General features: G+C 33.4%; 3 protein-coding genes across 3 annotated transcripts; 2 read left to right on the top strand and 1 right to left on the bottom strand.

The window, feature by feature from the left end:
• Nucleotides 1–921: 921 nt before the first annotated feature.
• LOTGIDRAFT_152194 (hypothetical protein) lies at nt 922–4,447 on the top strand (the record flags this gene model as incomplete). Its single annotated transcript, XM_009045647.1, has 3 exons — nt 922–979; nt 1,244–1,362; nt 4,043–4,447. The coding sequence occupies 3 exons, from the start codon at nt 922–924 to the stop codon at nt 4,445–4,447; spliced, it is 582 nt and encodes a 193-aa protein (XP_009043895.1).
• Nucleotides 4,448–9,816: 5,369 nt separating this feature from the next.
• On the top strand, nt 9,817–15,716 carry LOTGIDRAFT_152193 (hypothetical protein; the record flags this gene model as incomplete). The annotated part of the gene is made up of 12 exons (XM_009045646.1): nt 9,817–9,840; nt 10,572–10,701; nt 11,330–11,502; nt 11,670–11,868; nt 12,539–12,704; nt 13,338–13,369; nt 13,669–13,725; nt 13,916–13,972; nt 14,163–14,213; nt 14,453–14,482; nt 15,271–15,368; nt 15,696–15,716. 12 exons carry the CDS (start codon nt 9,817–9,819, stop codon nt 15,714–15,716), a joined length of 1,038 nt encoding a protein of 345 aa, XP_009043894.1.
• Nucleotides 15,717–16,456: 740 nt separating this feature from the next.
• LOTGIDRAFT_152192 (hypothetical protein) lies at nt 16,457–25,172 on the bottom strand (the record flags this gene model as incomplete). Its single annotated transcript, XM_009045645.1, has 5 exons — nt 16,457–16,639; nt 19,224–19,999; nt 20,333–20,435; nt 20,938–21,182; nt 25,037–25,172. 5 exons carry the CDS (start codon nt 25,170–25,172, stop codon nt 16,457–16,459), a joined length of 1,443 nt encoding a protein of 480 aa, XP_009043893.1.
• Nucleotides 25,173–25,838: the final 666 nt, after the last annotated feature.

Here is a 25,838-nt window from a genome sequence, read left to right as displayed (position 1 = left end):
TAATTTAGGCTTCCACGGCTGAGTAACAGTACAATTCTGTCCTCCTTCTTTTCCATTAGATGGTAGGGATAGTTTCTACATTATATTGCTGGAGCTCATTTAATGGTATAAAAGGTATTTCAGTATTGTCAGCAGTTTTCTGTAATAAATCAGTATATTGACATAAGTGTAAAAATGAAACAAAGAACATGTATTCCCTGTCAGGCACATTGACATATGATGTTCGCACCTCCACGGAACCGCCTATAGAGTTACTGTCTCTTTGAATGGATTCTAATATCAGAGAAATCGTGTTTTTTTTACTTCCTTGTAGCTATTTCAAAGGACAACTTTGTAAACTATATTTAGTAGGCGAGGACACCCGGTAGAGAAACTTAAATTGTAAATCACAAAAGAGAGACCGCCTTTTTGTAATTGCCTACTCTACAGAAATTTCATTGCAGACAATGGTGCTCGAGCTGCACTTAAAGGGACAGTGTGGCATTTACCCTGGCCTCTGAAACGTAAATTGTTCCACTAAACTAAACAATAATAATGTTCACAGCTTATCGTCGAAATTTAAGCCTTCAAATCCATGTGTATCAATAATCATCTATGTTTGTAAGTTATTTTAACGAGTCGTCATTTTAAGAGACTTTTTATTTTGAATCTTTTTTATTTTGAATATCTGTTGATGACGTCATGTATATACAGTAGACTCAATCATCCTGTCTCACTTCTTCTACGCAAAGCTGCGACGGAAGATGTCTTTGTGTCAGAGAGTATATCAACAATACGTTCAACATTCGGATACCCAAAATTTCAGAGAGAAGATAAGCTTGTTAAAGAAATGAATAGAAAGTTAAATTTCTTGTTTGAAGGCTTAAATCAATCCCCCAAAATACCGCATCTGTCCCTTTAATGTTTAATCAGTTATCAAAAATGAAAAGAAATTTTGATCAAATCCATGTTGTAAGTTTTGTAATGTTAGATAATCCAGGTAAAACCATTTAAGCCTACTTAAATGAAAAGATGGAATCTAGGTTTTGTACCACTGTGCTTACTACTTAATATCTCAAAATTCGCCATCCTGTAGATTTCACTGCAGTATACGATTTGTTGATCTGTAACAGAAAGAAGAACCTATCGTTGGTGATAATAGGTTCTTCTTTCTGTTACAGATCAACCGAGTGTTAATGATAATAGTATCAGATGCAACCTAATCTGTACTGTGAACATTTTAACAATGGAATCTATGTTTTAGAGCTGGTAAGAGAGGTTGGAAGAACTGTTTTAATCCAAGGAATGGGTATAAAGCAAGCAGAGCGGCCTTCATGGTATCCATACAAATGGTCTAACAATGTAAAGACACAAGCAGTATGGGTAAGTCTTACTATGAACAATTTGCGCTCGCAGAGTTAAAAACCAAAATGTTTTTAGGTTAGAAATAGTTTCTCAACCAAATCTTTGGTTGATCTACAAGTAAAATCTGGGCGTTTGTCCGATGGGATGGTTTGTTATTTGTCCAAACCTTTTTGCATACGAATGAATCTATGTCAAGATGTTCTTAAGCCGTCTATTAAAAGGTTTAATCATCTCTCGGTACAGTGGAAATTTGTCTATGTTATAGGCTTAAATGGTATTTCATTCAATCCCAATTTGCAACAAATCTATTATTGTTCTATTTTACCGTCTAAGTAATTATTTAGAAGGTCATGAATATTACAAAATAGTCTTATTCCGGAGCTTCACCAGACTACACCTTCATTACCAAATTCCCTTCGTGAGTCAAATTCTAATATCACTGATCACGAGAGATTGTTTACTTGTCATTTTATCGGAATTCAAAGGATGATAGACATAAATTACAACATATGAAACTTAAGAGATATTTTGCATGTAAAGACTTGAAAATCAAAGGCAAAATGACTATTTGTAAATATGCTTTTTGGGGCAAAATGGGCAAACTATAATCAATTTATCCTCGTGGATAATTTTGACAAAACTACTGGTGACCAGTTACTTTAGAGGGTAAGTTCATAAGTGAATAATTTACTGTGACCAGTTTTATATTTGTGAACAAATTACTCTGACCAGTTTAACTTGTGAACAAATTACTCTGACCAGTTTAACTTGCGAACAAATTACTCTGACCAGTTTTATATTTGTGAACAATTTACTCTGACCAGTTTAACTTGTGAACAAATTACTCTGACCAGTTTAACTTGTGAACAAATTACTCTGACCAGTTTAAGTTGTGAACAAATTACTCTGACCAGTTTTATATTTGTGAACAATTTACTCTGATCAGTTTAACTTGTGAACAAATTACTCTGACCAGTTTAACTTGTGAACAAATTACTGTGACCAGTTTTATATTTGTGAACAATTTACTCTGACCAGTTTAACTTGTGAACAAATTACTCTGACCAGTTTAACTTGTGAACAAATTACTCTGACCAGTTTAACTTGTGAAAAATTACTCTGACCATTTTACCTTGTGAACAAATTACTCTGACCAGTTTAACTTGTGAACGAATTACTGTGACCAGTTTAACTTGTGAACAAATTGCTGTGACCATTTTACCTTGTTAACAAATTACTAGGACCAGTTTAACTTGAGAACAAATTGCTGTGACCATTTTTATATTTGTGAACAAATTACTCTGACCAGTTTAACTTGTGATCAAATTACTGTGACCAGTTTATCTTGTGAACAAATTACTGTGACCAGTTTATCTTGTGAACAAATTACTGTGACCAGTTGACCGTCTGTCCATATTTTACTAAAAACAATTTACCTTGTGAATAAAATACTGTTACCAGGTTACCAGTTTATGTTCCTATCATTTGACCGATTTTCAACTTGACAAATTTACCATGTGACCAATTTGCTTGTGGCCAATTATCCTCATGTCCAATTTACTATGATAGTTTTCCTGGTGATCATATTACCTACATGCATTTCAGTAAATCTATACCATGTGATTAACCATTGAATATCCTGCCATAGTGACCTTAATTGATTTGATTGGCATTTGTGTCCTCGATTGGATTAATTGCTATGGTCTACTAGTACCATTCAGTCCGATAGAAACATCAGGAATTTCATTAATAAAACGAACCAGGCAAAACAATTAATTTTGTAATTAGAAACATACAGGTGCTTACCATTTTTATGGGTATTTTTATAATATAAAGTCTGAGGGACAACCAGTATTGTAATCTTCCAATAACAGCTGCTAAATATATAATATATCAATTATATGATCAGTTAACAAGAACAATCACTAATTTGACGATAAAAAGGCACCATTCATAATGATACAATATCAAAGACTGCCTTGAGCATGACATTTCATTCTTATCACGTCTCTATAGAGAAATGTTATTTTATTAGAAGTATTTTCTTAACAGAAATTCTTACATGAGTTGGTAAAAAAAATAGTGTCTGGTCCGAAAATGAGTTTTATCAATCGTACCTTAGTCTCAGAAACTGGATTTGTTTTAAGTGAGCCAATCAGTAATAGTGCTTACAGCTCACCGTCGAAATTTGAGCTTTTAAATCCATGTGTGTCAAGAATTATCTGCATTTGAAAGTTAAAAAGACGAGTCTTCTTTTCTTGAAACACTGCCATATATATGGAAGGACAACTATAGATAAAGGAAAAGAAATTCCTAGTTTGAGATATTTTTGAAGGAATTATGCGATTTTCGTAGATTTCTACTACTTCTTAAAACTACATGCATATATTCAACACTCAAATCGAACAACCACTCCCCCAACACACCCCAAATTGTGGCACATTTGTCCCTTTAAATATTCTGTTTAACGCAAATAGCTCAACGAACTTGTATTCATTCTCTTTTCGTGATCCGTAGTGACCAAATTCGATCTATTTCGACTGCACACTACTTCCATTTTAACAAGGTTTAGATCGACAAGGTTTGAGTTATTTTGACCGTGTAATTGGGGACGGTTTTATTGATGGTTTATTGTCACTATTGCCTAATATGAATAAACAAAAATGGTTCTATCATTAACTTATTCTCTCACTTTCAGAAAATGGCAGTGACAATTTTAATAGTAGAATTAATCAATTTGAATTCGACTGGAGTGTGTGCATCTTTAATTGGAAGAAGTGAGATGGATTATTATGGACTAAGCAGAAGGACTTCATCAGAACCATTTGCTCCTGGGGCTCCTCTACCATGGAGTTGTGTAACAGACTCTCATTGGAAAATTCTAGGCGAACATTTATACCCTAGTAGAATATTGGAGGTGCAGTGTATGAGTGATACGTGTTGGTATGGACATTATAATTGTACGTCTGTTGTTGTTTCGGTCCAAGTTTTAAAATTGTGTTTAGCTGCAAGATGTAGTGATCACAGAATTCCGACAACATTGAGAAGAAGTTGGTTGTTTGTGGATGTAGATATGAGTGTAGGATGCCAGTGTACAAGATGAGATAGCTAGAATATCTTAGGATAATTCAGTATATCTTCGCATGTTTTCATTTGATATTATATTTTTTCTTCCTAACTGCATAACATATTCTATTTCTAAATAATTAGGTTTAAGACATGGCCTGATATTTTGTACGCTACAAAAGGAAAACTTTCCAAAATACTGTTATCTTAAAGTAATGTAGACATCTTCGAGAATAGTCAGATTAATGAAAAGACGGAAAATAAAATTATTTAGTTGCATAGTGGGAAATGCATTCTCAAATTCTTAACTATTGATTGAATCAAAACTTGAGCTGAATTTCTTAGTTATTTTATGCTGAACACGCTGATCAAATGAGAACGGACACCTCTCATATGAAAAACGGTTGGTAAATATTCATCACCTCTTACGAAGCTATTTGGACAAAATGAACCACCCTTCGATCTATTTATTGATTAGAAGGACGATGAGCCTTTAGATAGGCTATTTCTTTTATTAAGTATGCAGCATACAATAATGACGAATTATGAAATTAAAACTAAGACATACGGTTATGACGATAGTTCAATGTGAACTCAATTTTATCGACTTAACATATTCCTTTTAGAAGAGACCATGTATTGTTTGATATATATATATATATAGGTATATTGTTTTATTCGAAATGTATTTAGTATAGCGAAATTACCAAGAAACAGAATGATTGCAAAATTTGAGAGAATGTTCCCAAACAATTCTTATATTCGAACATTCCAAACATCAGTATATATTATATTTAATTATATCAAATTTATTGTAAAATTATATTTTTCCTTCTATTTTTATTTTGTTTGTTGCTATTTATGTGAGCTTTGTGATATTCTTATTATACCATTATCAAAATAAAATGTTATATTTCAGTTTTTCTCTAATATTTTGTCAACTTTACTGCAGCTTTTGAGTGAAAAACTGCTTCAAATGTGGTTTAAATAAGGTAAGATACTGACAGGATCCCACCATAAAGACATGTAAGATAGTAGTGACCCTTGCGGATACAAGTAAACCCCACATGTGATACAAATGAACCTCTTTTTAAGACAAGTAGTGGTTTAGGATCGAATTAAAATATTATGTGAACCAGGCGTCTAAAAAGCTCTTTAGCTATTTGAAAGAATCAACTGGCAACTCGACCTCAAGAAATAGATTAAATACAGATGGTGACATAAGATTTGCTATGTCACACCAACCATGTCACGACCACTTTCAGACACAAAAAAGTTGAGGGGGAAGGAACATTTCGAAAAGTATATCACGCAATAAACACATTCTATAAGTACAGCAAATCAAATGAATATCCGGATTACATTTCAAAATCCAAGATAAATTCAATATTTAAATTATCTGTTCTTATGTTAAGGCTGCTGGTTTTTATTTTTTACAAGTGGAAGCGCCATAAAGCGCAATCGCGGGATTAACAAAATTGATTTTGTGCATAATGGCATATATTTTATAGAGCATATGTCACGAAATAACATAGCTTGAGCCCCTCCAGAAAGCTGTCATTTATTTTCCTTCGTTAGACAAAAGCATGGAATTGTATTGAAATTTTGGAATTCCTTAGAAATGAATTGGAAATGAGTTCTAAAAATTTTAATTGACAGGGAAATGCCCTGACCATATCCTATCAGTGGTATAACTGTCAAATACAAAAAGCGTATCAGCAAATTTTTCAGATTTCATGATGTGCCAAGCGCAGATGTTGCCACATATTTTCCGGTATATTTACTCAACATCAGTCCAAAGACATGCGCATCCTCCTATCGGCCAATTTCTTTTAGTATTTCAGTCAATACCAGTAAATTCAGTATTCTATCCACTGGATTGTAGTTGTTGAACCATATTTAGTTGTTATCGATGTTGTAAATAATGATTACAATACTATATATATTATAAACTATTAATCAAAAAGATTTGCTCATAGATTTTGCACAAAGAGCACGAGATTTAAATGAAATGAATGGAGTTTTACGTCCTACTTTTCTGCACCATGTGGGCTAATGAAGACAGGCGACGCAATGCAGGGTGCAATGAGGGAAATTTTGCCAGGACAGCGGTATAAGCCTGCTCTTTTTCGATTTCCAACTGTCGAGGCATCTTTAACGTGCACAGCCTGTAGCACACGGGGCCTCTGTTTATTGTCCCATCCGAACGACTAGGCGCTTCTCGTACCTTCATCACTGACAGGGGGAAACCGGGTTGAAAAATCCGAAGGTATTATCTCGACCTATGCCGGGATTGAACCCTGGACCCTCAGGTTTAGCGAGCAAGCGTCTAACTCACTGAGCCACCGCGGCTCCCAGCACGAGATTTAAGTTAATGCTCATTACTATTATGTTTTTTTGTTTTAGTAATTTCCAAATATAAAATTTAATACTTTGTTAGATGTATTAGTTTTAATTTAATGCACATTTAATTCTTTCGCAATGACGTTACGTGTGCAGTGTGGGCTACAATAAAACTTTATTATCATAAAAAGATGACAACATATCAATTCCCTTTTTTAAATTCCTTAAACATTGAAGCGTGTGGGGGAACCCTACATATTGACAATATCAAACTATTTTCCTATTTCCCAATTCAGTATTTAAGGCGTCACGTTTTTACCTATATTACAGTTTTGAAAACAGCTAATGTACACCTACACGTTACCAATCTTACTTATCCTATTAAGTGTAAAGCTTTACCACTAATGATGTCTAGTTAATAGTTAACCGTTGGAATATATTTTATAGTCTGCATTGTACAGGTTACTTTGTACTCTTTATCATACTAATTTACCGGAGATAGACTATTGAGTGTTTGGCACAAAGCAAATAATGTCAACTTGAAAAGTTCTGATACAGGTTTCATAATTTTAATATCAGTATGGTATTTCTGAATGAAAATAATGCAACATCATATTTAAGTTTAAAGTTTTCAATATCAATATTTCTAAAGTATGCTATTTATATCTATGTATCCTCTTGATCAAACTGAATGTTTTAAAACGGTTAATCTGGGGGAGCTCTCCTATAAAATTTTTGGAATTAGAATCCCTGAGACGCGAGTTTAAAGTTTGTTTGTATAGTGTTTGAGGGACCTTCCATAGACAATTTTGAGAATTGGAACTCCAAGAAACACGATTTCCTGGCATTTCTTGGTGAGTTTAAGGTCCAAGATTATTCGAATAGGATTTTATTTGGCGCTTATTTTATTCAAATCCGTACAGTGGTTTTCTAACAGCTTCAATATTTTTGGCGTTTAAGAATTACGGCTGGATTTTTTTATTTCAGATATTATGTTATAGGGCACATTTCTCTAGATTTTGATGTATAGTTTTCACAAATTTGAGCATAAAATATTTTCTACCCATACAAAAAATGCGGAATGTACCTTCCGAAATTTGTGAAATGATATTTTCGTTTGATCTTACAGCACTTGACAAACAAATCAGTTGGCATTTTTGAGCAGACTAATCTGTCACTCTGCCGCATATTATTTCGGATACCTGCATCATTATTAAAGGCACAGATGCTGTTGGAAAATGCACTCAGGCATCTTCCAAGGTACTTTATCTTCCAGCGAAAACTCGGTCGCCTCTAATCTAGTATACGTCACTCTCCCGGTGGTCAAGTGGCCGAAATATACGAAGAAGGTTATCACGCGATGATTATCAACTACCAGATGAGAGTGGTTAAATACCAATGTCATTGAAACAATGGAACAAATAATATTTCTCCATTAATGAATAAGATTAGTAGTTTTTATTTGTGTTTTATGCCATGTTCTTATCTATCATCTATTAACTTACATACTAACGTTTCTGTTTTCTATTGTAATGTCCGTTACTGCTGTATTGTCTTTATAAACCAAGACAACATCGTTTTTAGTCAGTTTTGTCTGTGGATAACGGACAGCTCAGGTCGTAAAGTCAATCCACCAATAAGAGGCATAAGGAACCCACCTGTAGACTAACATTATCGGAATAAACTATATAAGAACTTTAGTTATATTTTCTATATAACAACCAAGATGAACATGCTTAAAAGAAATGTTTTCTAACAATGCACTATTTTTTTTTTTTACAAATCGTACTATAGTCACAGACACGGGAATTTATTTTAGCTAAACTAATCATTAATAGTGTTTATATCCCAAGTTGTGTGTCCAGAATTAACCGCGTTTGAAAAGTTAAAAAGACGACTCATCATATAAATAGAAAAGACATGTATTATAGTAAGTGAACTCCTAGTTTGTATGGAGGTCAATTTGCGCTATTAATCTATGCTCTACCGATTTGTCTAATACACTGATTCAAAGACAATTGTAAAATATGTTATTACCTACTACTTATAATTCAAACAATATAATGATTGAAATTCTAAATTCAGATGTTTATATTCACATGTAACTTAACTAAAATCCATTCAGATAATTCATTTAGCATCTTCCAAAAATCTTAAAAGATAAACCACCGTCATATTTGATAAATACCAGAAGTACATTTTCAACTGTAAAGTGTCATTTCTAAATTGGAAAATGTTTGTAGTAAAATAGTGCAACTTCTTTTGTGTAATATGTCCTCTGTTTTATCTCAAATGAATTATGAGTAGCCGCGGTGAGTTAGATGCTTGCTCGCTAATCTGAAGGTCTAGGGTTCAATTCCGGCATATGTCGAGAAAATGCCTTCCTATTTTTCAACCCGTTTTCCCCCTGTCAGTGATGCAGGTAACAGGGGCTGGCATGGAAAAGGTGTCTAGTCGTTCGGATAGGACAATAAACCTGGGCCCCGTTTGCTACAGGCTGTGCACGTTAAAGATTCCTCGACACTATACTCTATATTGTGTAATGGTAATAACTCAAGAACCGTTCATCGAAAGATCGTCAAATTCGAACTTGTCCAAATCTCATTAATATAAATGACCACACCAATTTCATCCAAATCAGATAAAAACGGACGGACCGGATAGGGATGAACCCTATAGAAAATCAGAAGAATCGAAAAATATTTTTTTGAGTTATTGCCATTGTTCTTAAAAAAAGCGTTCAGGTTTTAGCCCAATTTTCACCCGATCCTGTAAAATTAGCTCTCTCAAAGAGAAAATTATTTGTCTTATTAGCCCCTTTCAAAGACTAACAACAGTTGACTGTTGACTGTTGACAGACAACTATTAGCTTTTAGTAGAGTGTTGAAAAGGCTAACAAAAGATAAGAAAAGGCCTACACTGTGCGCATGTTCAACATGCGCGGTGAGTAAATAAATCTACCAATGAAAATTTCGAACGTGTTCGGAGCGCGGGAAAAAAGTAGAATAGGCTCATCCATCTCGAATTTAAGCGAAGCAAATTAGCAAAAGAAAGACAAGAATCATGACTACACCATCTATAGAACAAGTAAGTAACAACCGCCGGCAATCTTTATACATCTTTTAGCTGGGCTTATAGAACTTCCAAAACGCAAAAGACTACAATCTATTTAGATTGAGCCAGAAGTTTTTCTACGGGGGCCAATGGCGGAGGGATGGGGGATGCTAGGCCAAGATCACGTTTTGTTGCGGATGGGGTCTGTTACTTACAGGCTATGCACGCGAATGATCAATCGAGATTTAGAATCAAGTCAAAAGATCTAGGCCCTTTCAGTAATTTGGCTGGCCCGGAGTATGCCCCCTCCCCTACCACCCTACACCCTGTTTTGAATTTCAATCTATTGAGATCTAAAATGTCTCATGCGTCAAAATGATTTCGGATTTTGTTTTGCGGTTCGGATCCATACTTTGTACTTTGGCCTAACCATGCCATACCTTGATTGTCAAAGTGGCTGCAGAACGAGTTATCTGAAGACAAGGTTAAAGTAAGTTTGACAATTAAGATGGACATCTGTAACAACATTACTGTCTGTAACCTAAAAATGCATATAAGCTTACATCATAAACTTTTAAAACCTTACATACTTCAAAATTTTGGAGACATTGCTTTGATTTATCTTGTAAGTTTCAAAAATACAGAAGAAAATATAAGTTTTAAGTTTGAAAATATGTATGCTAATGGTAAATCTTAATGATGTTTCATAAGGTTAAATATTTTCTGTAAAACATTAAAAATCAATCTGTGTTTCAAATTTTTAGGTATGGATAGGAAACAGACGGGCTAAGCAAAACAGGATACAGAATGGAAACTCTAAAATGTATCCTAAATGTAGAAAGTATTCAAGGGGGCCCACAGCTTACAGTCTGTTTGCCTCTGGTCAACCAAAAGGTAGGTTGTCAATATTTTTATTTCATGTCTTAATTCTGGTAGACTTGGTTGTTGTCGATCATGTAACATATTTTGATGTAAGTTATCTGATACGGTACTGGCAATTTGTGTTATTTATTTTATATTTCTTTAAATTTGATTTTTGAAGCTTCTATCACTTTGAATGTGCTAAAAAAAAATATTAAAGGGACCGGTGCACCAGTTTTTGATCAATCATACTTTAGTCTCAGAAACAGGAATATTTTAGCTAAACAAATCAGTAATAGTGTTCACAACTCGCCAACAAAATTTGAGCCTTCAAATCCATGTTTGTCCGTTTGAAAGTTAAAAAGACGAATCGTGTTTTTATTGGACACTGCCATATAGAAAAGACATCAGGAAATAGTAATTCCTAGTTTGAGATAATTTTTAAGGAATTATGTGGTTTTCAAACATTTCTAGTACTTCTGAAGACTCAAATAAACACCTCAAATTGTGCGTCAGTCCCTTTAACTATTAAAATTGGCATGTTGCTGAATTGGATTGGGTGTAAAGTAAGACAGAGTAAACCTGGTTTCACAAGTAAAGTGACCCCCGCCACAGTATTTATAGTGGAGCTGAAATTACATAAATGATTTTATAATTTAAGGTGATATGGATGGCGGAGACTATCTGAAAAAATTAGGGGAACAATGGAAGTCTTTAGACCCAGCCTCTGTCAAAAAGTTTCAGACCGAGTCTAAAGAACTTCGTTGTACTCTTCTGAAAGGAAGATCACGTAGTGAGGTTATCTCACAGGAAATAAAGGCCATCCAAAATTCGGTGAGTCAAACACGATCATTTGTTCATAGGGAATATGGAAATCTAATTCAAATTCTATGGTAGATTGATTTCCATTGTCTATAATAATTACCCTCATAGAATCTGATTTTAGAATTTAATAATGTAATATTTACTGCCTTCACTTTTCAAATTTTTTTTGGATTTAGATTATGACTTTAGCTGAAGTGGGGTTTGCTATTGGTGGATTTGGTACAGATCCGGAAGATATTCTCAATAGCAAGAATGATATCTGCTTTGTTACCTCAAAAGCAGAATCATTTTTCAACAAAGAGATGTTTGATAAATTTAAAGATTACATCTGTAAATCAGGCAAGTGTAATTTACTTATTTTTTATTCTTGTGGAGGTGAATATTCAATAGAGCAAAAGTTAAAGAATTATTAATTCAAAATTGAAATTAATAGATGTAACAAATAATGAAAGTTGGATAGAAAACAGTAACGTATAATACGATCATCATATTAGTAATGTAGAGAATTATATACCTCCTGGAAACAGAAAAATGCCATCAAGAATACCATTTAAAGCTGATTATCATTTTATACTGGATTACAGATATACAATTGGAAAGGGATATGAGCTTATATTAAGTTCTGTTGGCTTGTAAAACAAATATTAAGGATACATTTTAGATATTTTTTTTTTCATTTTGTTACAAAACTCTTCTCTTTAGATATCAAGACAACATCTTCAACTGCTATTACTTGCCCACCAACGAACTCAGAAAAAAAGAAAAAGTTACAGAAACAGCTGAGAGAGCACTTCCGTCACTGTTGGGGTAATTGAAATAATGATATAACTTTAAAATTAAGCGGCTCTACAGATGATTATGAAATATCTGTACCTTACATTATTCCTTTTTTGCATTAAATAGTAATTTAAAACAATCAACAAAAAATGAACTTCTTAATTTGACATATCTACCAATTTTGCTATGCCTCTCTGATTCAGATTGTACAAAGCCAATCTGTTTTTAGAAGAAAAAAATCTATGATGTTCAAAACATTATTTTCTAGAGAATTCAACTGGAATCAAGACAGCTGTGCCTTATAAGGCAATAATAAATGGGGCTCACAAAGTTATTGGTTTAGCAACTGAACTAGTCTTTAAAGAGCCCCATTTATACAGCAATGGCGCTATGGAAGCTATTCTTAAGCTGTCGATAACTTTTCATCCAGGAAAGTAAGTATGGAGGAAAATTGATAAATCCGTCACCATGGTCACAAGATTATGGTCAACTATGATACACTCTTTTTGACTTTTTGCCTAGAAACCATTACTCCTATGTTGCAATCTTGGCTTTGTAGTTCAGCATTTCTTGTGGTTTGTGGACACTGTCCTTGAAAATGTTATCATTTGAAGCATTATTTTGAGCATGAAATGTGGAGGGTAAATTGTTCTTACCCATTTCGGTATACGATTGCCATTCTAAGATGGAAGTAACACACACTAATGTAGTTCACAACCATTTTGATTTCATGTCTCGCCTTAATAAGTTGAATTTTAAGAGGTTTTAAGGGTTTTAATATTTCATATTTAGAAATGGCCTTAAAATTTGACTTGAACACTTCGTGAAAAGTATTGCCTTTATACAAATTTTGAATAAATAAGTCGAGGTAGAGGTTCAAAATGGCTGTGAACTACGTTTGTGTGTGTTATATGTAGTTCAGTAAGATACAATTGTTCGAAAACAACTTTTGACATAACTTAGTGAATAAAGGATAATAGGTGACTAAACAGTGCTGTCAGTCGGTTTATGGAATTACAGTCATATCACAAGAAATGTATAATTATCTATATTTATTGAAATTTTAGTGCAACAGAAACAGGAAACGTAAAAGAGCATGGTAAGTAAACAATAACCAGTTATGGGAATCCTTTTCTTCTTTTTTTTCATGATATAATTTGTTTACAAGAACAATATACATTTACATTATATAGACACAATATAGTTGTATTATATCATTGTGGTTAAATTTAGTATACATAGAGTTTAAGTCCAAAATTAGTGATAATTCATGAACAGTTTTGTTTTATTACCCTTGACTAAATATATGTTTGGTTTTAGGCATGATTCATTTTTATCAGATATAATGCATGGGTTTATTGTATAGTAAGGCTTTATGTTATTTTAACATTTTTTCAGGTGAAATATTAGAAGCAGAACTGCCAGAAAAAGAAATAGAGGTTCCAGAAACATTAGGTAGATATTATAATTACTTTTTTTCAAAATTTTCTTTGCTTACAGGAATTTAGAGGTAGCCTTGTATGTTTATAAGTGACACTAAGCTTCTATTTGCATCATTCTAATTTTAAATTAAAGTCTTTGAGACTTGTTATTTTAGATCATGACACTATTGTAAAAAAAAAAGTTTGACTTGATATATTTTCAGGAGAAATAATAGCAGCAGAGTTGCCAGAAAACGAAATTAAGGTTCTCGAATCAACAGGTAATAGAATTTCTCAATGTCTTCTTTAACCAAGAACAAGACTCGTGGCCTCTAAACACCTAATTATCAAAATCAGTATGATTAGTTGTTGGAACAAACGCAATATATGTAAATAAAACTTTTCAGTGACAGTTTTCATTTATATCTATATTGCTAACATGAAACGACAACACAATATTTTTTTTTTCAGATTTGGATAATCTTTTGCAACAGGTATCTAAAAGAGGGGTCCTTGAAACAGGTAAATTATTTTTTTGTTTATTTACAAATGCTCAAATAATTCAAAATTGTCTCGTCTTTATGATAGGGATTCAAAGGCATTGACACTAACTCCAATATGTCAAAAATAAAACTGAATTGAGGAAATAAATTATAGCCATAAAATGTATTAATATCTGAAATAAAATTGATATTATATACATTGTGTTTCCCTATCAATTTGTTTGTTTTTTAATTATTTTCAATGCTTCATTTTTTCAGGAATGCGTAAAAAAAGAAAGGCACCTAAACGTATGTATATTTTTTGGTATTCCTTGTGACCTTACACAACAAATTGCAATTTCAAAATGTAATAACCCTACATGAAATTGAGCTAAATCAGCTTGTAAATCAAATATTTAAAGATCCATTGATAAAAAGTGAAACAAGCTTAAATTCAATAGCTTTATTCAAAATAGCATTATCCTTAATAATTTAAACATTGAAAAAATCTTTTGATAGGAAAATATACAACAAAAAAGAAAATGGTCCAAGAGAATAAGTGTAAGTGAAGTACGATTTGCTATCTGAATTTATTTTATTTTCAAAGCTAGGTGTCTAATTATATCTCAACTTAAGTATAAGACTAAAAGAATAATTGAGGCGGCTAGATTAAAAACCTGATAACTCACATTTTGCTCAAACCACCCACAACCCGAAGTCCCAACAGCAAAAAACTGCTAAGGACCAATATCATTTAAATATCCATTTGCCGTGAACAGAAGAAAATGTAAATTTTGTAAGAGCAACAACATGATATACTTTTAATGGGATATCCGGTTTTTATTTATTGAGATGCCTCAATTATTATAAATTTTTCTGCTCATAGCGACAGAGTACAAATTGAGAGTGCATAAACCAATAATATTTTAAGCATTATATTATATTATTATTAAATTGTTTTGCAATGTTATTGTCTTTCAGTCAATGAAAGAAGGCCATAAGTAGCAGTGTAGTTTGAATAAATGAAAACAACAATAAATATTCTGATAATAATATATAATAAATAATATAATAATACTGGCATGTTTCTATTCTAGTGTATGAAGTTGAAGAAATTATAGAGAAAAAAGAAGGACAAGTTTATGTTAAGTGGTCTGTAGATGGTAGTTTTTCATGGTTACCAGAGGAGAATTTGGTAATTTTTTATATCATTTATTTTCAGTTTCAAAAATGTATATTAATGGAGCGTATGCAATGAGACTTATATTAAAAATGTAAAATTAGTTCCTATTATTTTATTTTTATATATGATTGATGTTGTCATTGATGAAAATCATTGTTAAATACCTAAATCTAGTCATTGATACAATGGTAAAAATACTAGCAAAACAATAATAATAACAATAACAATACGGTCAGTCTAAAAATTCATTCATGTTAGTTTCTCAAGAAAGATTCACTGCATATGCAACAAATTGTAACAGATTACTCTAATATGTTTTTATTTATTATATTTTTGCAGGTTGTGAAAAAGAACTTGTAAATAGAAACAGACTTTACATAATATGTTCAAGGAAGGTCCTGCAAAAAACCCAAATTGTATATTTTGACTTTTTAAGATAAAGACTGAAATAATGCGATGTAATTTTTTATATGACACACTGTATACTGTCTATCCTTGTAAAACCAGGTTTCAGCATCATAAGCTTTTATTACAGACTAACACTATGCTCATGAACTGAGGCTGTGTTTGCTGGGGCCGTCTTTGTTGAGGCTGTGTTTGCTGAGGCCATGTTTGCTAATCTTGCCCAATAACATGTAAAACTAGTCTAGATACTAAAGACAAGTTTTTTAGCTACATGTGGCATGCTGTCCAAAAATACTATAAATATCCAGTTTATCGGCTGCATTTAAAGCTTTGGCCTAGATACTACAGACATGTTTATTAGGTAAATGTATAGCTATCTCCAACATACTAACATCAAGTTTACAAGGTTCATGTAAAACTTTGTCTTAGACTCTACAGACATCAAGTTAATTAGGTACATGTAAAACTTTGTCCTAGATACTACAGACATAAAGTTTATTAGGTAAAACTTTAGCCTAGATACTACAGACATCAAGTTTATTAGGTAAAACTTTAGCCTAGATACTACAGACATCAAGTTTATTAGGTAAAACTTTAGCCTAGATACTACAGACATCAAGTTTATTAGGTACATGTAAAACTTTGTCCTAGATACTACAGACATCAAGGTTATTAGGTACATGTAAAACTTTGTCCTAGATACTACAGACATCAAGGTTATTAGGTACATGTAAAGCTTTGTCCCAGATTCTACAGACATGTTTATTAGGTAAAACTTTGTCCCAGATATTACAGACATCAAGGTTATTAGGTACATGTAAAACTTTGTCCCAGATATTACAGACATCAAGGTTATTAGGTACATGTAAAGCTTTGTCCTAGATACTACAGACATCAAGTTTATTAGGTACATGTAAAACTTTGTCCTAGATACTACAGACATCAAGGTTATTAGGTACATGTAAAGCTTTTTTCCCAGATTCTACAGACATGTTTATTAGGTAAAACTTTGTCCCAGATACTACAGACATCAAGGTTATTAGGTACATGTAAAGCTTTGTCCCAGATTCTACAGACATGTTTATTAGGTAAAACTTTGTCCCAGATACCATACACATCAAGTATATCAGCTGTAAGAGAAGCTTTGTCCATGATACTACAAACATCATGTTCATTAGGTACATGTAAAACTTTTTCTTAAATACTATTAACATCAAGTTTATCAGCTGCATGTAAAGGTTTGTCCAAGATTCTATCATTGCCGCCCAAATGTCATGGTGGAATTTTGTCCAACCCCGGTCAGAAAACATATATATGTCTAAATGTGATGGAATCCAGCCCAACCCCGGCCAGGAAACACATTATATGTATCATTATACTAAATGAGGCTGAATTCTGCCGAACTCCGGCCAGGAAACACATTATATGTATCATTATACTAAATGAGGTGGAATTCTGCAGAACACATGTATTATTGCCGTCTATATGTGATGGAATCCAGCCCAACCCCGGCCAGGAAAGACATTATATGTATCATTATACTAAATGAGGTGGAATTCTGCCGAACTCCGGCCAGGAAACACATTATATGTATTATTGCCGTCTAAATGTGATGGAATCCAGTCGAACCCGGTCAGAAAACACATATGTATCATTATATTAAATGAGGTGGAATTCTGCCGAACACATGTATTATTGCCGTCTATATGTGATGGAATCCAGCCCAACCCCGGCCAGGAAACACATTATATGTATCATTATACTAAATGAGGTGGAATTCTGCCGAACTCCGGCCAGGAAACACATTATATGTATTATTGCCGTCTAAATGTGATGGAATCCAGTCGAACCCCGGTCAGAAAACACATTATATGTATCATTATACTAAATGAGGTGGAATTCTGCCGAACTCCGGCCAGAAAACACATTATATGTATCATTGCCGTCTATATGTGATGGAATCCAGCCAAACTCCGGCCAGAAAACACATTATATGTATCATAATACTCAATGAGGTGGAATTCTGCCGAACACCGGCCAGGAAAGACATTAAATGTATTATTGCCGTCTAAATGTGATGGAATCCAGTCCAACACCGGCCAGAAAACACATTATATGTATTATTGCCGTCTATATGTGATGGAATCCAGTCGAACCCCGGTCAGAAAACACATTTTATGTATTATTGCCGTCTATATGTGATGGAATCCAGCCAAACTCCGGCCAGAAAACACATTATATGTATCATAATACTAAATGAGGCGAAATTCTGCCGAACTCCGGCCAGGAAAGACATTATATGTATCATAATACTAAATGAGGCGAAATTCTGCCGAACCCCGGCCAGGAAAGACATTATATGTATTATTTCCGTCTATATGTGATGGAATCCAGTCCAACCCCGGTCAGAAAACACATTATATGTATCATTATACTAAATGAGGCGAAATTCTGCCGAACTCCGGCCAGAAAACACATTATATGTATCATTGCCGTCTAGAAATGTGATGGAATCCAGCCCAACCCGGCCAGAAAGCATATATATGTCTAAATGTGATGGAATTCTGTCCAACCCCGGCCAGGAAAGACATTATATGTATCATTATACTAAATGAGGTGGAATTCTGCCGAACTCCGGCCAGGAAAGACATCATATGTATTATTGCCGTCTAAATGTGATGGAATCCAGTCCAACCCCGGTCAGAAAACACATTATATGTATCATTATACTAAATGAGGCGAAATTCTGCCGAACTCCGGCCAGAAAACACGTTATATGTATCATTGCCGTCTAGAAATGTGATGGAATCCAGCCAGAAAGCATATATATGTCTAAATGTGATGGAATTCTGTCCAACCCCGGCCAGGAAAGACATTATATGTATCATTATACTAAATGAGGTGGAATTCTGTCGAACTCCGGCCAGGAAAGACATCATATGTATTATTGCCGTCTAAATGTGATGGAATCCAGCCCAATAATATATGTATTTATATATTCTGACAATAATCTGGAATCTAAATGGAAGCAAGGAAAATAAAACACTAGCTTTTAGATTGTTTTGTTTTAAAAATCTCTATATATATATATGTAAAAATAAGTATAAAGAGAATGATACAACATCATAAAATATTGAACTAACTCTACGTTAAGTGGGTGTTTTCTCAAGAAGCGTTATCCTTTATGTTAAGCACTATCCTCTGCTGAGAGTGGGTGTTTTCTTGAAAAAAACAATATCCTCGATGGCTAGTGGTTGCTTTCTTTGTAAGCATTATCCTCGAGTGGGTGTTTTTGGTGGTTTTTTTTAAAAGCATTATCCTCTACAGCGAGTACGTGTTTTGGGCTTTTTTTTTAAAACATTCTCTACAACGTGTGAGTGTTTTCTTGGAAAGTATTAACCTCTAAAACACATATTTGTTTTCTTGAAAAACATTATCCTAACGATATCAATATTAATGCACCTCATCCCCATAGTTTCCACCATTGTCATAATCATCATCAACGTCATCATCATCATATTCATCACAAATATCATCACATATATCATCACAAATTTCTTCTACTTTCATTTCATAAGATAAAGTTATAGAAAATAAAGGTGCATTTTCCTTTAAAACAACATACTTATGAAATTGTTCATAAAGACTGGAAAGTTTAATTTCCAGTAACAACCCCTCTTTAAATATGGTGGCCTCTCTATTTGCAGAGTTAGTTTCTTTTAAAACATCCTTTAGATTGTCAAGTTGATGCTCAAAATAGTTGTATGTTGATGTCATTTCTTCCTTAACCATTATTTGCTCCTCTCTTGCCCTTTCAATTAGTAATCTTAAATTACAGGCTTTTTGTTTAATGCTGTTTCTTTCTAATTCATCCTGGTTTGTTATTTCTTTAAATGTTTTGTTGGTATTGTATAATTCATTATAGGTTGGTAGGGCGTCTTTAATTTTCATATTGCAGGCTTTAATTTGTTTTGATAGTCGAATGGCTATTTGTTGACCTCCTGCAAAAGAATGTTTAAAAATAAGAATTCTGTCAAAAGTACAAATTATATAATAAAGAATAAAGAATATATATAATAGGACTTGGTATCTTTTGATTTTATAGATGAACTGTTTAATTCCAAAGCTAAAGGCAACTGCAGGACACCTCACACTTGATGGCCAAAATTTGTATCTGGTTAAAGTCACTGCTTCTTTTTCACAACTACAAAACTCTAGTAATCTTCTATGTTGTTTACCTGCAAAAATATTTATACTCAATTTGAACTGAAACCTGGCTAAACATATAATAATTACACATCTCTGTACTATATTACAAATGAATATATCCAAGTGATCATTCCTTTAATCTGTTATTTTTTTTCATTTAAACTTCATTAAATATCAAACACATGGAATTTTTTTTTCTTATCACAACCTACTTTTATTGAAATACAATTTACATCAAATTTATGAGTAACATGGTTATTGTATAACTGTGTAAGACATCAGCAATTAAATTATTTCTTCATAGTAAAAGAAATGGAATCAAAGAAATGGCATTCCAACAATGAAATGTAGGTGTACTATACCTTTATCATCAACTAAAATCATTGATTTTTGGTACTTTGTATCACATGGGTGACAAATTCTCCATATTGGTGTATCAGTACTGCACTCAATGAAGGCTTTCTCCTACAATTATCATCATCAATATCATTATTATACATACCACCATACCACTACATAAATTATCTTGGTAGGCTTTACAAACACTAACATATATTACAAAAAACATAAAAGGTTGCATTTCCTATTGCTAATTGCTCTATGATCTCTTGTGGGAACAATTCACACTTTACCAGTGGCCAATTAGCATAAGCAGGATGATCTCATTTAAACTTTGAGCGACACTAGCTCAGGTAAGGAAAGGTAAGCAACCCATAAATGCTATTGCTATCAATCATAGAAAGGTTTTGAACAGATTGGCACATCTTTGTGGCCAAGAATAATTAAGACAAAAGCAAAATATGAATAAATGTATTTAAAGAATTAGCTGAATGACAACAAAGTAACATTAACAATTAATAGAATTTGAATTAATGAATGTTAAGAATATACTTCAACTCTTTACAATTCCTAGCATTCTATAAACGTTTTTTTTTTCTGTATCAGTAATTTCAAAATTGACACTAACCTTAAATTCTTCAAAAATATGAAGATTGGGGTAACTATGCCGTTGTAACAAGCAGCAAATACATAGTTTTTGCCATTGACAGCAATCACAACATCTGTAAATCTTGTCTGTTGTTTTCTGGCATAAATTACATGCAAAGGATTCTGGAACTTCATCAGCATCATAACACTGGAATATTTCGTCTCTTAATGAGTCCCAATCCTGTTTTCTACTAAACTTCTCAATTTGGTATCTATTCAATGATCCTAGAAAGTTAAAGAAAAAAATGAAAAAACATGTACATATATACTGCCGTTGACCTATGACTATATGATAAAGTCTATCATTGTTTGTAGATAAAATGCCTATTTCTCAGAGAGCTATTTATTTCAATAAAACCAAGTTACCAAATTGCATGTTAATTTTAACCAAAGGTCAGCTGGGCTAAGTATTGCTGGGCTGGATCTATTGAAAATAAGCATACTTTTAATAGCCTATGAGTAGGCTGCAGAAATATTAACAAGCAACTGCAGCAGGCACATAACTGGAGGGGGCGGGGCTAGGTCACCCCTCACCCCTCCCCTGAAAAATTTAGATGACTTGAATGACTTGTCGAGTCTATAGCTAAGCCCTCGTCAGATCTCGATTTATAAACAGGGCAACGCACTGAAATTTGGAAATTGGTGTGGTCTGATATATATTTAATAGAATTTAGTAGAATTTCATTCGAATCGATCATCTAGTTGCGCTACTAGGCGTAGCACGTACAGCTTGTTTGAGTAAGGGAGGTAACTTCAAACTCTATAACAGGAATTGTTTCAAATAATATATACTTGATTAACACAAGTGGGTGTAAGTTTTGTTATTTTCGTTATATCTCAATTTAACAAGGCGACGCTCTGAAATTTGGAAAAGGGTCTGATCCGATATATATTTAACGTATTGTAGAATTTCATTCGAATCGATCATCTAGTTGCGCTACTAGGCGTAGCACGTACAGCTTGTTTGAGTAAGGGAGGTAACTTCAAACTCTATAACAGGAATTGTTTCAAATAATATATACTTGATTAACACAAGTGGGTGTAAGTTTTGTTATTTTCGTTATATCTCAATTTAACAAGGCGACGCTCTGAAATTTGGAAAAGGGTCTGATCCGATATATATTTAACGTATTGTAGAATTTTATTCGAATCGATCATATAGTTGCGACGTAGTTTGTTTGAGTAAGGGAGGTAACTCCAAACTCTTTGACAGGAATTGTTTCAAATTAGATTTATTTGATTGAAAGAGATAGGATGGGTATAGTTCGAGTTTTAAAGAATTCGAATCATAACTTTTCAGTAAAATATTTGCCACGTATTTTAAAATACAGAATTTGTGCCTCAGCTGATTCCAATAATTCCTACTTTATTCCTGCTTGAATGCACATTTGATTCCAAATTTATTATTGGTCTATTGCCTTTAAAACATTCCTTTTGTTTGTTGCAATAACAAAAAATTGTGAAACTGCTAATTAAGAGGAACCCTTAATTGCCTTACGAATGGTCGAGAACTATTTGCCACGAACATAATAGAACTCAAAATGGCGCCAAATCAAGATTAACCAGACTCAGAATTTCATTTTTTTGAATGGTGCTCAACTATAATATAGACTCAACAAGTCATTTCTTATAAAACAAAATTTAGATGGGCCTCCCCCACTTCCTCTCTATTGCCCACTAGCTACGGGCCTGGAGTGAGTCTGTCGCATATATGTAGCCTATAGGCCTCCTACGGGAGGTTGGCGCCGCCACGAATCTTCTTACCCAATTCACATTTCTTTTGCATACTGAAGAAACTGTGCGCGATCAAAGGCTTACAATTTCTACATTCATTTTCATGTTATTATTATTATTATTATTATTATCATCATTAGAATAAGTAGCCTCGAGTTCGATGTAGGCTGCCTCGAGTTCGATGTAGGCTACCACGTTAATAATAATAGACTTTTGTTAGCCTTTTCAACACTCTACTAAAAGCTAATAGTTGTCTGTCAACAGTCAACAGTCAACTGTTGTTAGTCTTTGAAAGGGGCTAATAAGACAAATAATTTTCTCTTTGAGAGAGCTAATTTTACAGGATGCAATTTTAGTATTTTATCTATAAAATGTTTAATTGGCAACTCCTTTAACTATTTTATTTTCTCCTTCGTAGAGTGAGTTTAAGTATAAATGAAGATATTTCGATTTTGTTTCGTACAATGAGTTTAGGTGTAAATTAGTTTAGGTCAGCACTGGTCAGATTAACCCTTTCAATACCTGTGATTGGTTTTCATCTTGTTTTCATTATATTTGTTCGTTAATAGGTTACAGACGCGTATAGTCTTAATTTGAGTATATTTTGGCCACAATAATTAAAGTATTCATTTACTTTACTACTGTTTTGTTATTGGGGTTGGGAATTATTGACAGATTTTAATGAAATTTGGTAATATTATACAGTATCGTCCCAAAAAGTTCAAAAGAAGTGTAAGAATGAAGGTTGAATATTTCATACTGGTAATTGTTACTGTGTAGATATACTGCCAAATATTTTTATTTAGAATCAAAGCTGACAGTGGGCTTATACTACATACTATATAAGCTTATTTATCTTATATTAGAGCACAAGCATTCTTAAATTCCAAATAGTGAATAAAGTCTATGTTAAAGCTTTACAATCCAGTTTAGATGACTTAATGACTTAATTTGATTGAGATTAAAAATAAGGATTAAATTTGAAATTTGAAAAAAAATATTATCCTCCTGTCTATATAATATCATGATCTTATCATTGATTAAACTAACATGACAAGTTCATAATCCTAGTTTATGATTCTCTCGGTATTACTGACAGATACTGATTGTCGTTCTTTATTTCCGAATATCACAGAACGTTCCGTTCTTCAAACATTTGTTATAAGCCCACATGAAATTTGTCAAGAATTGTGCCTTCTAGAGTGTTTCTAGAACACGTTTTCAAGAACAAGGGCAATAACTCATACTAAATATTTTTCGATATTACGGATTTTTAATCGGGTTCATTCTTGGATGATATCAAACACTCACACCAAGTTCCGTCGAAATCCATCAAGAATTGTGCCCTCTAGAGTGTTTACGAGCAATTGTGGACGGACCGACGGACGAACGGACCGACGGCAATATACACCCCCATTTCATGTAGAGGTATAAAAAATCGAAAAAAAAATACCTACCTTAGTATGAGTTATTGCCCTTGTTCTTGTAATACTCGTAAACACTCTAGAAGGTGCAATTGGTGACGGATTTTGAGTGTTTTATATCACTCCTTATTGTTCTTGTTCTTAAAATTGCGTTCAATTTTATCTTGTAAAACCTCTAGAAGGTTCAATTATTGACAGATTTTTACGAAACTTGGTGTAAATGTTTGTTATCACCCAAGGATCAACCCTATAATCGTGAATCAGAAAAATTGCCCTTGTTCTTGAAAACTAGTCCAATTTTCAGCTCGTAAACACTCCAGATAGCACAATTCTTGGTGTGAGTGTTTGTAATCACCCTCATTTAGGATGAACCCTATTGAAAATAAGAAAAATAGAAAATATCTAGTATGAGTTTTTGCGCTTATAGCCTTTGATCTTGAAAACGCGTGCAACTTTTAGTCCGAGAACAGGGGCAGAAATCGTTTTGATGCCCCCTATACAACTGCGCCTTTCGTTCAATCCGATATAAATAAAAATAACTTCTAACTTATACTTATTATACTTATATAATCTGAAAATCGCTCAGTTCAGTGTTTGAATAAGTGCTTGTGACAGTTCTAGCTCCGTCACACCTGAAAGGCGTCCTTAAGGTGGGTTTATACAGGGCGCGAACGCGAACGCGACCGGCGCGAACGCGACCGCGAACTCGACTTTTCATCAGTTCAGTTATTCAAATAGAGCGCGAACACGAACGCGGAAAACCGTCGACGGCTTTCAATGCGGATCGCCTTTTTTGTTGTTAAACAAAGTGTGACAACAGTCAATTAAAAAGTAATTAATTAATGAATTGTTATTTTCTTTATAAGTTCCATACCATTGATGAAACAGGCAAAATAAATTGAATTTTTTTTAATCACACACCTGTCAGTCCAACCTTCTCTCCGATTCCCTTCCAAATATCTTTCTTTTTTACTGTCTCTTTGTAAGTTTTTTCAGCTTTGTCAAACAAAACTGGATTCTTTTCAACTTCTAAAATCAAAACTTCCGTTTTATCCATTGTTTGTACCCCACAAGCAAATTGGAAAAGCCATGTGCACAAGTTTCTATTTTAGGAAATGATGCAAGGGAGGTGGTACAAGCTGATTGGTTGATAGCAAGAAATCCGCCGCGACTTTCTGAAAAATTCGCTCTTGGGGCAATCTCGGCGGTCGACCGCGCGAACAAATATTTGGTCTCCCCAAAAGAGTTCCACCCTAGAATACACAACGAAATCATGCATTTATTACCGTGGCACATTCCCTTTACAGAACTGTCAAGTCAGTCGAATGATTATTGTAACATAAAGTAAAAAGGCCTGCAATAGAACACATCGAACGAATGTGGGGTATTCATTACCAAGACAATTTGAAATTGTCAAGACTAACAGAATGTATGGAAGGCGGAATGGCTTTTTATTCAATGTTCTTCATTGCTATTTCTTAATTCTTAATTCTAAATTCTTTTTCTTAATTTGCACGCTTAATTTAACATTTGTTATTGAAAATAGACATTTGTATACAAATTCATAATTTGTACTGAAAATGAGCATTCTTCGATAAACATTCGGTTTTCAAGTTATTGAATTAATAGAATTTTTGTCAAAATATCCTCAAATACAAATCTACAAATACAAATCTAGCTCAACATATCTCCAAATGCAAAACGTCAAACACAAAACTCTACC

Source organism: Lottia gigantea (genome assembly GCF_000327385.1).
Source record: "Lottia gigantea unplaced genomic scaffold LOTGIsca_1, whole genome shotgun sequence".
NCBI lineage: Eukaryota > Metazoa > Mollusca > Gastropoda > Lottiidae > Lottia > Lottia gigantea.
Note: the sequence above shows the minus strand (reverse complement) of the source record. Positions and strands in the feature narration are given on the sequence as shown.